Below are 13,634 nucleotides of genomic sequence, written 5' to 3'. Positions count from 1 at the left end.
AATCACTGGTGAACACATTTGCCACCAAATGTTTGCTGCCTCTAGTGGCCAACATTGGCAAACTTCTGGCAATATTTTCTAGTGCACCCATTTGTTTCCTTCCCTGGAAATCCAGAGTTCTCGCGAGAGCACAGTTTGAATTTGCTCAGGGAGTGACTCTGGCAATCAGTAATGATGCCAATTGTTATTCATGTCCTCTGAGCCGACCTGCAGCAATCACATTGCTGTGTCTGATACAGGCGAGCTATATAAAGATGATGACGGTACCAAAGCAAAGATTTTTAAGGCCGAGCAAGAAAATCAGAAGCCACTTCTGGGAATCCAGAAAGACGATGAAGTGTCTTGCTCTGCCTTAACAATCTTTGGTCGAAGTCCGGAATCAGTCAGTAAACGTTGGACATAGTGTTATCCAATTGTGTGCAGTGATTAATTAATTTGCCAAGATAAAGTAGTAACCATTAAGCAAAATCGTACAGAAAGAAGTGTACTCTTCAGCTTGCGATCACTCACATGAGAAAAGGTGTAAATAAATGCCCTCTTCACACAGTTACAGTGTGAGAGTTCAAAGTTGCCAAAATTACCTGAGCTCATTTTAGTAAATTGTGTTCTCAATTTAGCAAATCATGCACACAAATTCATAATTATGCGCACATTTTACTAAATTGTGCTCTCATTTTAACTGTTGTAAATTGAGTGCACAATTTAACATAATGCAGAATATAGTGAAACGTGCTCAGGATTTACTAAATTGAGAGCACAATTTAACAAATCGTATGCAGAACAAAGTGAAACACACAATTTAATACATTGTGCGCATGATTTACTAAATTGAAAACAATCTACTAAAATGAGTGCACTATTTTGGATATATCTGCGGTCTAAATAGCATTTTCAACTGCATGGTCTAGTGCCAAACCTGGGTAATTTAACTCGAAGCAAGTGGTAAACCTCCTACAACAAGAGCCCTATTGCATTGTCAGGAGAATGAGGCCATACAGCTCTCCTGTTAGGAGGTTTACCACTTACCAAGGAGTTACCTTACCCAGGGTTCAGCTTTATTTGGAGAGATGGGTGCGCACATCCAAAACATTTTTTAAACAGGTGCCAGACAAAAAAACGTGTCAAAGAGTAAAGGTGATGGTCTGCACACTGTAATGGCTCCAAAAATAAAAAATAAAAAAATTCAGCTTTGCCTGATGAAGATCTGTTGCCTTTTAACTAATAAAGTTTAGTTTTTGGAGCCATTACAGTGTGCAGACCATCCCCTTTACTCTTTGGAGTTCAGCTTTGAACATGCACTTGGAGAGCTTGCCTGCCTCATCTCCGGAGTGTGTCCTACTGTGGGCTGTGCATGCTGATGCTGGAAGAATACGACACCAGGGCGGCCATCACAGGCCGTGATGGAGGAAGTGAGGAAATATGGCGCCTGGTGTGAAGTGAGGCTGCGTTTGCCTCCTGCACCTCATTTGAGTTAGCCCAGTGAATCCTTTTAAGTTCCCAAATAATGCCCTGATCATAAAGTCCAAAGAATGCCTATAGGATTCCAATCAGATGTTGGAGCCAACAGTGTGTGTGTGTGTCCTCGTCCTCTTCTTAGGAGTGGACATTATATTGAGTAAGTGAAGTCTAACTACAGACTTGGTTGAGGTAATCATGTACATGCTAGGGGGTGGAGGCGCCGCCCCCTGTTTTCCTGTGACTCAATGGGTTGTTGTCTACCTCTCCCTATTCTATAGCATGTGAAGTGGATATCTATAGGTGCCTCTCATTCAGCGTTTATATGTCCTCCCTCGCTCCTCGGGCCTCGATCCTCACTGATCTACCTAAAGAATGATGGAGCGGCAACAATGGGAATAGTCTATCCCTTCTATCTTTCTTTATGTAGATCAGTGAGGATCGAGGCCCGAGGAGCGAGAGAGGACGTATAAACGCTGAGTGAGAGGCACCCAATGTCTGATTGTCTGCTCTTTGAGTTCAAATGTGTTCCATGTCAAGTTATGAGTTCGACCACCAGAGGCCACTATTCAGTCATTTCCATGTTCACACTGGGTGACAGACATCAGTTGGTCACTGAAAGTAAAAATGGAGACACTCATTCAGGACTATTCCGAGGATGGCATTGTAACGATTTTAAAAAATCCAATAGTTTTGTTCACTTTTAAGTTACTGAAAAACAACAACACACACGAGTAGCCTACATGGGTATTTTTGCATCCTTCGTTATGTCTGATCCACTCTAACATGCCCCCTGCCACTGCGCACCCTCGCCCAAGCACTGGGAATGAGTTAGGACTACAGCTGCAGATATATTTTCGCAGATAACATTTTCCAAAATTCAAAGAAGAATAAAGATGAAGGAACTTCCCAGAATAATCATCTGTGGCACTTTTGTCCCCATTGGGTTGTTATGGGGAAAATATATTTCTCAAAGTTTGTAAACTACACGCGGTTTATGACTGCGACATTTAACTCTTGGATCTATACATCCAGGGGCATTTAAATGAACAACCAAAACTCGTTTGTTTACATGTTAAAAGTTTCCTAATAAAATCACCTCTCTTTTTTCATAAATGTAAGCGTTTGGTATATTTTTTAAACGAGCAGATTTGAAGCAGCAAGGTTGGATTCAAATCGCGGGAGGAGACGGGATTGGGCGAGATGCTCCCTGAAACTTCGCATGCGCGAAACAGTTGACGACGACAGACAGGAGAGGTGTTCGCAACCGGCCAATTCAAGATACACAAGAATGATGTCCACGCCTTGATGAACAACTGTTGGTGAGCACGATTTCTGAACTCCACTTAACCGGACCTAATGCTATGAAGTAGCTAATTACAAGATGATACAGTATCTGTACGATGCGAAACTATTTGATACAGAATTGTGAGCAAGTGGTTATATTGTTATGCGTGATTCCAATGCCGGAAGGATACATTGTAACTCGCTAGCATGGCTATCAAGCTGTTGTTATCGTGGGCAGTTGAAGTATTCATAATGGTTTATGAGATGACATCTGCTGGGATCTGTTCTTGTGATCGCACAGTTTGAACTTGTACGGTTTGAGCTTGTATTGTGCAGGCCACTTTTGAACAGTAGAGCTTTTGTTTGGAACAAGTTTGGGATTTAGCTCAAATAGCTGACACAGGAAGGACCTAATGCTGACAGTATCTAAACATGTATAAAGTAAAGATTTACAGAGGTTCATGTAGAAGGGATACATTGCATTGGTAGTTGTTGATAACACGTTGAATTACAGCATATTTTTGCTGTTGATTAGGCGTAAGCAATCTCCCTCCATCAGTGATAATCCAACTGTTTTAACGGACGAAGGTAACGTTATTTGGCTCTGAAATTTGATAGCACGACATAGTGTTCACTGCAATAAGTCAGGATTCGGTTTCTTTCTCACATGTTTTGTTATCGTGAGTGAGTCAGAGACCAACACAAAGGGTGTGGATCTTTCAGATGGGCCTTAAGTATTTATTTCTATGCAGTATTTTCAAACTAAGTCTGATTTTCCTCTTTATTTTGTGAATTATAAAAAGGCCTCTCCTTTCTCCCCTTAACACCCTAGGTCCACGCCACCCTTGGCACATAGACTTTTGTGTGGAGCTATAAGTAAGTGTCTGAGGACTGTTAATGGCTATGCCTCATAGTATTAGGGTAGTGACAAAGAAGGTTGTGAGTGAACCTGCTGATGAGGTGGCCTGAAATAGTTTCTAACGTGTTGGTGAGAATCATAAGACAGCAGAAATATGTCTGGCTTCATGGCCAAGAGTGACCCTGTTGCTTTAGCACTAGTGTGTGTTTGTGTTTGTGTGTGTGTGTGTGTGTGTTTGTGTGTTTGTGTCTTGAACCTGAACTTCGGTTGAGTCTGTCCGCTCCCAGGAGCAAGGATTAGTCTGGAAGTGAATTAATGAAATCCTTTCATGGTAACACCATTGCTTAATTTTGAAATGCATGCACATGCACAATCAGATTGTCAGAGACAAAGTGGCTTGAAATAAGTGCAACACCACAGACTACACGATCAAAGACAAGGCTCTGTAAAACTGAGTGATGAGGGATTTCTTCAATGCGCCAGTTCCATTATGGGACAATGTTATTTTCTCTTCCCAAATTTCAGTTGTAGGCCTACCTAGGTGCTCTTTCTTTTGGGCTGCAAAAGGAAGGAACTGACCATTTCACTGCATCCTTTACCTTAGTAAAGATATGCATGTGACAGATAAACCTAGTATCCTTGTATGTATGTATGAATGAATGAAACATTTAAAGTTAACGATTTGAAAATAACACGGCGGAGATTCTGTTTCAGGACTCCCACGTGCCAATTCCACGCCTCGTCGCCCCGCCGTGATCGTGATCGTGAGCGCGCGAGCGCGTCGGGATGATGGACAGCCTGGAGGAGGACCTGACGTGCTCGGTGTGCTACGCGCTGTTCACGGACCCACGCGTGCTGCCCTGCTCGCACACCTTCTGCAAGAGCTGCCTGGAGAGCGTGCTGCAGGTGTCCAGCAACTACTCCATCTGGCGCCCGCTGCGGCTGCCGCTCAAGTGCCCCAACTGCCGCAGCGTGGCGGAGCTTCCGCCGACCGGCGTGGACGCGCTGCCCGTCAACGTCTCGCTGCGCGCCATCATCGAGAAGTTCCAGCGCGACGGCGGCGCCGCCAGCGCACGCCCGCCCACCTGCCCCGAGCACCCGCGCCAGCCGCTCAACGTCTACTGCGTGCAGGACCGCGCGCTCATCTGCGGCCTGTGCCTGACCGTGGGGCGCCACCAGGGCCACGCCATCGACGACCTGCAGGCGGCGTACGTGCGCGAGCGCCACGCGCCCGAGCAGCTGGTGCAGCAGCTGACGGACGCGCGCTGGGCGGAGGTGTGCGCGCTCGGGGAGCGGCTGGAGGAGGAGAAGGCGAGGGGCGAGGGGCTCGTTCGGCAGGACCGCGAGGCCGTGGCGCTCTTCTTCCGGGGCGCGGAGCGGCTGCTGGGGCGCAAGCGCGACGAGTACCTGGCGGCGCTGGACGCGGTGAGCGAGGAGCTGGCGCGGACCTACGACCCGCTCGTCGAGAGGCTCAAGGACGTGCAGGAGGAGCAGCTCAGCCTGATCGCACTCGGCTCCGCCGTGCGGGACGAGGAGGAGCCGCTCGCCTTCCTGGAGAAGGTGCACCTGTTCCGCGCCCGCGTGGCCTCGCTCACCCAGACGCCCATGCCCCAGGTGGTGCCCGTCTACATCGCCCCCCGCGCCGCAGACTTCCTGCGCGAGCGCTGGGCCAAGGTGACCGTCGGAGGCCTGGAGCACGCGCCCGTCCCCAAGGTGGCCCTTTACACTGCCGGGTGCTGCGCGGGCAAGCGTGCCCTCCCCGCAGGTCTGGCCCGCGGCTGGCTGGACCCTCGACGGTGCCCGCTCCCGCTCGTCGCCCTGCTGGCGTTGTTGTTGTTGTTGTTGTTGGCGGCCGGGCTGCACCTGGATCTGTTCGGAGTGGCGTCTCTGGGGTTCTCCGTGCTCGCTTCGCTCGGCGAGGTACTCCGGAGTCTGGCCGACCAACTCGTCTGGCCCTTCAACGTCCAGGGGCTGCTGGAGGATCTGCTCTCCAACGTCTGCGCGAGTGTCTCCTCCCTGGCCGACAGAACATACCAACACTTGGCCTTTTTCCTCCAGGCTTCGCAGTAACAAGTGCCCCAAGAATACGCAGTGCTTTTCTTTTTGGTTTGTGTGGAACGTGGGATCTGGTTTGCCGTGATGCAGAGAGAATAATAGATGTGCTGTTAGTTTCAAGATACAAAAGGTTGAAGTGGATCCAAGATCAGGTACAGACACGAGACTGCTTTGAAACTTGCCAAACCATGACGTCTTCCGAAGACAACACGTGACCAAGTCTGAGGCAATGTTAAATCCAACATGCCCTGTCAAACTAACTCTCATCACCTCTCTTAACAATAGTTCTTTATAGTGAATTCATTGATAGCAATTGATATGCACACTATTTTTTACGAAAGTTTCCGTTATGTAGCAGAATTGTTTGTAGTGCATTTAAGTACAACTCTGTTCCAAGTGCATGACCATTTATAGCAATGTAAATGATCAGTTAGGTGACTTTTCTACTTAAAGGTCTAATTAGCCTTTTTACAGCACAGCTACTTTTGCTCATGTATACATGATGCCTTTAAAAACACTACTGGTAACGGAACACCACTATTTTGGATATTACCTCATTTGCCATCTACCCTTAAAAAAAATGACCACTACTTCAAGTGTCAACTGCAGGGAATGCAATATTTTGAAGTTATTGTACTGCTGTTATTTTTTTTGTAAGGGTAGATGTGATGTGGGGCCTTGTATTCTTTGAGTTAAAAGTAACCCAGTCTGACACATTAGCTTCTAGCACAATTCAGCAGAAGTGGTTTAGACCAGCCAGCCTGTTGCTGAATTATAACTAAGCAGGTTAATGGTATCAAACTGGGTCATTGTTGCATGCATAACAAAAGATGGGCACATATACTCTTAACTCTGGGATAGATGGCAAGTCAGCTGATTTTCCAAAATAGTCGGCTTGTCCCTTTAAAGGAAACAGACATGTAAATGTTGACCTCAGCTATGTAGGCCGCTATTGTTTGGCACTAACTAGGCTGGGGAAACTAATGTAGTAGCAAGGGGCAGAAGCTAGAAGGCTTTACGAAGTAGCTGGCGGTCACTGTGAACCTTAACAAATGCTTGCTTACTGCCTTAACCTCATGCTGTGAATGCATAAAAAAATCATACCAATATTTTTGAGAACACAAATAATGACACCACTGTAAACACTTTAATAAAGTTTATTTATAATAGTTAAAAAAAGAGCAGCTTTGTGTGAATTGTGTGAAAGAATTTAAACACATTGATATAAACAGTGGGAGGTAAAAGACGGAATGGAAACAGGAAGAGGATTAAACGATACACAACATTAAAAACGACAAATACAGGAGACAGAAAACAGAGGTCCTTAGTGGAGCCTGTGCAGGCCTCAGGCAGAGGACACCACCTCCTTCAGACTGATGGTCTTGGGGTTGATGGGGACGCTCTTGGTGGTGTTGTAGGTCTTGTAGATGCCAATGAGGCGGTCGGCGATCTCAAACATGTTGTTCCTCAGGGAGATGATGATGAACTGGGCGTTCTTGGTTTGCTCCTACGGAAAGGGAGGAGCGACAATTTTCACAAGTTAAAACAAACTATGATCATTGGGTGCCTCTCAACATCTCTCCTCGATCCTTGAGGGGCGTTCCCACTGATCTATAACTAACACTGGATAAACTATCCCATTGTTGCTGCATATGTAGATCAGTGAGAAGCGAGGGAGGACTTATAAAAGCCCAAATGAGAGGCACCCATTGTAGCCATTCTTCCTGCAGATTTTTACTCAGTCAGCAACAGTCACAGAGGTCAAAGGCTCTGACTAAAAGAAGGCTTAAGATGGAGACGCAACAACACAAAGGCTGGTACTTTGCAGGACCCAAACCCACAGCCCCTTACGCAACGCTGCCAGTGTTGCCCAAGAACCGCAGGCAGGCCACTCCGTAATCCGCTCTGCTTGTTCTACAGAACCGGTAAGAAGGGCGCAGAGCGGTTCCCCCTGCAGCAGAACCAGACATGCGCGCACGCACACACACACGCGCATACGCGCATACGCACTTCTGCATTTGCCATTGTTGCTCCAGATCATTTCATTGTGAGTGTGCCCAACAAGGGGATTATGTCACAATGCCTAGAGATCTCGTGCCCAGCACTCGCCAGAGCCAGTCTCTTACATCACACCTGCAATCAGTGACAGGAGCGAAATGGTGAAACTTTTGGTTTCAGCTCCCAAAACATATTTATTTGTACTTTAATGTACTTTCCTCTTTCTCTTAACCTGGCTAGCGCCTACCACTTCTCAAACGAGACGTGGTCTGGCAACCAGACGTTCATTTTCTCATATTTGAAAATGATATCCGTTAATTGGGTGCCACGGATGTCTATCAAATGCGTCTGTGCATAGCTCGTCGTGGTCTTGCTTTCTCCCCTGTTCTGTGATTGGTCCCCTTTCTCAGGCAAAAATTAGGGCGGTAGTTTCCAGACTGCCTTAGCAGCATGAATGAAATCAAGAATGGGAAAGCATCACTGCTGGAAATAATTCTAGGGGAAGCACTGTACCTAGTCTACTAAACCCCACAAAGAGCCTCACTCATAGAAGTGCCCTAAACCCCACAAATGGCCACTCACATAGATGTAGCAGGCCACGATGGAGACGTTCTTGAAGTCGAGGGCGGCGTCGATCTCGTCCATGAAGTAGAGGGGCGTGGGCTTGAAGTGGTGCAGCGCGAACACCAGGGCCAACGAGCTCAGAGTCTTCTCTCCGCCAGACAGGTTGTAGATCTTCTTCCAGCTCTTCTTCGGCGGCCGCACACTGAGAGAGAGAGAGAGAGAGAGACAGAGAGACGGAGGGAGAGAGAGAGAGAGGGAGGGAGAGAAGAGCCACGACTGTCAAATCAGCTGCACACTAGGAGAGAGAGAGAGAACAGCCACAACTGTTCAACTCTGCCAAACTCTCAAATGCCACTACTGCTACAAACAACAAAATGACCTTCATGGGTTCCAACTTCCAACCCATTTTCACTGACATTTCAAAACGTTTCCATGACTTTTCAAGGACCTTCAATGACATTTCTGATCCTTCATAACCTATAACTACACAGACTTGCCCATTTTACTCAATAGGTGGGTATAACTGTTGAATTTAAATGATCACCCTATTTTCCTAATAGGGTGATAGGCCATATCAATTCAATGGGAAACCAATCACAGGGCAGAAATGAGCCATGGAGTGGTAAAAGAACATTCATTTTGTTCCACCACCATACAAAAAAAGCTTTCCAAAACTTTTAAATGAAATAATTTACAGAATTCCATGATGTTTCCAGGCTTGCAAAATGGGATTTTAAAATGCCATGATTGTGGGAATCCTGAAACAAGCAGTGATGAGGCAGCAGTATTACTCACTAGCTGTACACACACACACACACACACGCACGCACACACACACACACACATCTCACAAAACACCCCCCATCTTTCAGCACCCATATATTGCAATTCTAAAAACACTAAAAAAATGGCTTCTTGGCTCAAGTTCACGGGGAGTCGTTACCTGAAGTTGATGCCTTCGGAGAAGGGGTCCAGGCTGTCGACCAGCTCCAGCTCTGCGTCGCCCCCTTGTGTGAGCATCTGGTAGTTCTCCTTCAGCTTGTTGGTGATGATGTTGAAGCCGGCCATGAACTCGTGCAGCCGCTGCTTACGCAGCTCCTCGTAGCCGCGTTTGAAGTCGTCCCTCTGCGTGGTGATGTCGTCCAGCTCAGACACACGCTGCAGATACAGCTCCTCCTACAGGCAGGGCATGGTACAGCAGGGAGAGAGAGAGAAAGGGGGGGGGGGGAGAGGGAAAGGGGGGGGGGGGGGGGGGGGGGGGGGAGAGGAGAGAAAGAAAAGAGAGAGAAAGAAAGAAAGAAAAGAGTGAGACACCATTTAAGGGTGTATTGCATCAGCAATTCAATTAATTGACCTATGGACCATCATTCTGACTTAGAGAGCAATCTGATGATGAGCACTGCTGACTAAAACTAATGTGATTAAAACTACACTCCAAATGTCAGGAAGGAACACCAGGAATGCCTTCATGGACCACTGGCTGAAAGCCCTTTCATGTTTATCGAGAGTAAAATCACTGAAACCTCATTGAAGTCAGCATAGCACAACTCTTTACTGAAGTGTGTCAATCAATCAAATTCAAGCATCACTCAGTTCAATCAGCTCCAGAACAACTCGCTTCAAAAACAGTTTCATTCCCACAGCAATAAACTTCCTGAACTCCAAACGCTGAGTACTGTTATGGATTAGTATGACCCTTATGTACTTGTGTATTCATGTATCTATGTTGTATGCATCATGTATGAATCTGTCTGTATGCTATGTTAATGCAGCGGTCCTCCAGCAGGGCGATGTGTGTGTGTGTGTGTGTGTGTGTGTGTGTGTGTGTGTACCTTCTTCTTGAACTCGGCGATGGCGCCCAGGTTGAGCTTCATGTGTGCGCAGCGGTCCTCCAGCAGAGCGGTGTGTGTGTGTGTGTGTGTGTGTGTGTGTGTGTGTGTGTGTGTGTGTGTGTGTGTGTGTGTGTGTGTGTGTGTGTGTGTGTGTGTGTGTGTGTGTGTGTGTGTGTGTACCTTCTTCTTGAACTCTGCGATGGCGCCTAGGTTGAGCTTCATGTGTGCGCAGCGGTCCTCCAGCAGAGCGGTGTGTGTGTGTGTGTGTGTGTGTGTGTGTGTGTGTGTACCTTCTTCTTGAACTCGGCGATGGCGCCCAGGTTGGGCTTGATGTGTGCGCAGCGGTCCTCCAGCAGGGCGATGGCGTTCTTGAGCTCGTCGGAGCTGTGGATGGCCTCCAGCTCCTCGCCGCTCAGCACTACCAGCTCCTCCGCCGGCTTGTCATCGATGGGGTGCAGCGACAGCTTGGTGCCCTGAACAGAGGAGGAGGGGGGGCAGGGACAAAAACAGGTAAATACCATCTTGGTGTTGTTCTCGGTGATGGCGGTGTGTGTGTGTGTGTGTGTGTGTGTGTGTGTGTGTGTGTGTGTGTGTGCACCTCCTTCTGCCAGTGCTTGATCTTGGTGTTGTTCTCGGTGATGGCAGTGTGTGTGTGTGTGTGTGTGTGTGTGTGTGTGTGTGTGTGTGTGTGTGTGTGTGTGTGTGTGTGTGTGTGTGTGTGTGTGTGTGCGTACGCACCTCCTTCTGCCAGTGCTTGATCTTGGTGGTGTTCTCGGTGATGGCGGTGTGTGTGTGTGTGTGTGTGTGTGTGTATGCACCTCCTTCTGCCAGTGCTTGATCTTGGTGTTGTTCTCGGTGATGGCGGTGTGTGTGTGTGTGTGTGTGTGTGTGTGTACGCACCTCCTTCTGCCAGTGCTTGATCTTGGTGGTGTTCTCGGTGATGGCTGTGTGTGTGTGTGTGTGTGTGTGTGTGTGTGTACGCACCTCCTTCTGCCAGTGCTTGATCTTGGTGGTGTTCTCGGTGATGGCGGTGTGTGTGTGTGTGTGTGTGTGTGTGTGTGTGTGTGTGTGCGTACGCACCTCCTTCTGTCAGTGCTTGATCTTGGTGGTGTTCTCGGTGATGGCGGTGTGTGTGTGTGTGTGTGTGTGTGTGTGTGTGTGTGTGTGTGTGTGCGTACGCACCTCCTTCTGCCAGTGCTTGATCTTGGTGTTGTTCTCGGTGATGGCGGTGTGTGTGTGTGTGTGTGTGTAGTGTACGCACCTCCTTCTGCCAGTGCTTGATCTTGGTGGTGTTCTCGGTGATGGCGGTGTGTGTGTGTGTGTGTGTGTGTGTGTGTGTGTGCGTGTGTGTGTGTGTGTGTACGCACCTCCTTCTGCCAGTGCTTGATCTTGGTGGTGTTCTCGGTGATGGCTGTGTGTGTGTGTGTGTGTGTGTGTGTGTGTGTGTGTGTGTGTGTGCACCTCCTTCTGCCAGTGCTTGATCTTGGTGGTGTTCTCGGCGATGGCGGTGTGTGTGTGTGTGTGTGTGTGTGTGTGTGTGTGTGTGTGTGTGTGTGTGTGTGTGTGTGTGTGTGTGTGTGTGTGTGTACGCACCTCCTTCTGCCAGTGCTTGATCTTGGTGGTGTTCTCGGCGATGGCGGTGTCGATCTGCTCCACGCGGAGGCGCACGTTGAGGGACTCCTTCTGCAGCGCGTGCTCCTGCTCCTGCAGCACTTTGATCTCCTGCAGCACCGACTTGTGCTGCTCCTGCACCTCCGGTAGCGCCTCCTGCAGGCCGGGAGGACCACACGCACACTCATCAGCAACCAGCACTTACACAGCCTCAACACAGATATGAGATGCATGTAACTAACCTCATCAGCAACCAGCACTTACTCAGCCTCAATACAGATATGAGATGCATGTAACTAAACTCATCAGCAACCAGCACTTACACAGCCTCAATACAGATATGAGATGCATGTAACTAAACTCATCAGCAACCAGCACTTACACAGCCTCAATACAGATATGAGATGCATGTAACTAAACTCATCAGCAACCAGCACTTACACAGCCTCAATACAGATATGAGATGCATGTAACTAACCTCATCAGCAACCAGCACTTACTCAGCCTCAATCAGTACAGATATGAGATGCATGTAACTAACCTCATCAGCAACCAGCACTTACTCAGCCTCAATCAGTACAGATATGAGATGCATGTAACTAAACTCATCAGCAACCAGCACTTACACAGCCTCAATCAATACAGATATGAGATGCATGTAACTAAACTCATCAGCAACCAGCACTTACACAGCCTCAATACAGATATGAGATGCATGTAACTAACCTCATCAATAACCAGCACTTACACAGCCTCAATACAGATATGAGATGCATGTAACTAACCTTATCAATAACCAGCACTTACACAGCCTCAATACAGATATGAGATGCATGTAACTAACCTCATCAATAACCAGCACTTACACAGCCTCAATACAGATATGAGATGCATGTAACTAACCTCATCAATAACCAGCACTTACACAGCCTCAATACAGATATGAGATGCATGTAACTAACCTCATCAATAACCAGCACTTACACAGCCTCAATACAGATATGAGATGCATGTAACTAACCTCATCAATAACCAGCACTTACACAGCCTCAATACAGATATGAGATGCATGTAACTAAACTCATCAATAACCAGCACTTACACAGCCTCAATCAGTACAGATATGAGATGCATGTAACTAAACTCATCAATAACCAGCACTTACACAGCCTCAATACAGATATGAGATGCATGTAACTAACCTCATCAATAACCAGCACTTACACAGCCTCAATACAGATATGAGATGCATGTAACTAAACTCATCAATAACCAGCACTTACACAGCCTCAATACAGATATGAGATGCATGTAACTAACCTCATCAATAACCAGCACTTACACAGCCTCAATCAGTACAGATGGGATGAGATGCATGTAACTAAACTCATCAATAACCAGCACTTGCACAGCCTCAATACAGATGCATGTAACTAAACAATACAGATGCATGTAACTAAACAATACAGATGCATGTAACTAAACTCATCAATAACCAGCTGTTACACAGCCTGCCGTCGGCAAGTCTTCAAAATTCTTAAGTCGGAAAATTCAAACCGATACAACTTTCAGGTCCCTCCCCAAACCTCAACCATGCTCTGGAGACGAGGTTGTGCACATGAGGAGAGTAGCAGTGGCTCCATAGCAGAGTGTTCACAAGCTGTGATTGACAGGTAGTGATTCCTCCCCCCTAACGTGATTGCTTAAACAAAACAGGGAGCGCTCCATTTTTGTAAGCACGATTACAGGCTTTAGAGGGAGCTAGAGAATTCAGGATTTTTACAAAACAGGCTATTTAATATTCTACTTCCAGAATCCCATGACAGTTCAAGTTAACATGACTCAAAAAATTTTGCCGACGTGGTGTGTGCGTAATTTAACAGAATCGAGAGGAAACCCCAAAAGACTCTGGGACAATATGAAACAAATGACTGGGGTGTCATAATAAAATGAAAAATAAATAAAACCATTGT

At 47.2% G+C, this 13,634-nt stretch overlaps 2 protein-coding genes across 4 annotated transcripts in view; one reads left to right on the top strand and one right to left on the bottom strand.

Moving 5' to 3' along the window:
* The first annotated feature begins 2,628 nt into the window (after positions 1-2,628).
* On the top strand, positions 2,629-6,802 carry trim59 (tripartite motif containing 59). 2 transcript variants are annotated; one of them, XM_062553363.1, is made up of 2 exons: positions 2,629-2,777; positions 4,316-6,802. In XM_062553363.1, exon 2 carries the CDS (start codon positions 4,388-4,390, stop codon positions 5,669-5,671), a length of 1,284 nt encoding a protein of 427 aa, XP_062409347.1. In that variant the 5' UTR covers positions 2,629-2,777; positions 4,316-4,387; the 3' UTR covers positions 5,672-6,802. The 2 variants fall into 2 exon arrangements, with proteins under 2 accessions (XP_062409347.1, XP_062409348.1); XM_062553364.1 differs by lacking the exon at positions 2,629-2,777 and adding an exon at positions 2,790-2,883.
* smc4 (structural maintenance of chromosomes 4) overlaps positions 6,798-13,634 on the bottom strand; it is a 44,499-nt gene continuing 37,662 nt past the window's right edge. For both annotated transcript variants that reach the window (XM_062553349.1, XM_062553350.1), the window contains 5 exons: positions 11,644-11,817; positions 10,341-10,523; positions 9,162-9,394; positions 8,237-8,420; positions 6,798-7,163 (listed from right to left, as the gene is read on the bottom strand). In XM_062553349.1, the coding sequence (XP_062409333.1) occupies positions 7,002-7,163; positions 8,237-8,420; positions 9,162-9,394; positions 10,341-10,523; positions 11,644-11,817 (936 nt within the window). In that variant the 3' untranslated portion in view covers positions 6,798-7,001. The remainder of the gene's footprint in view (positions 7,164-8,236; positions 8,421-9,161; positions 9,395-10,340; positions 10,524-11,643; positions 11,818-13,634) is intronic.

This window comes from Sardina pilchardus, chromosome 13, assembly GCF_963854185.1.
Source record: "Sardina pilchardus chromosome 13, fSarPil1.1, whole genome shotgun sequence".
Lineage (NCBI taxonomy): Eukaryota > Metazoa > Chordata > Actinopteri > Clupeiformes > Clupeidae > Sardina > Sardina pilchardus.
Note: the sequence above shows the minus strand (reverse complement) of the source record. Positions and strands in the feature narration are given on the sequence as shown.

Excerpts from the sequence above, each read along its gene's own strand:
- trim59 (XM_062553363.1), top strand. The coding sequence starts at position 4,388 with ATGATGGACAGCCTGGAGGAGGACCTGACGTGCTCGGTGTGCTACGCG.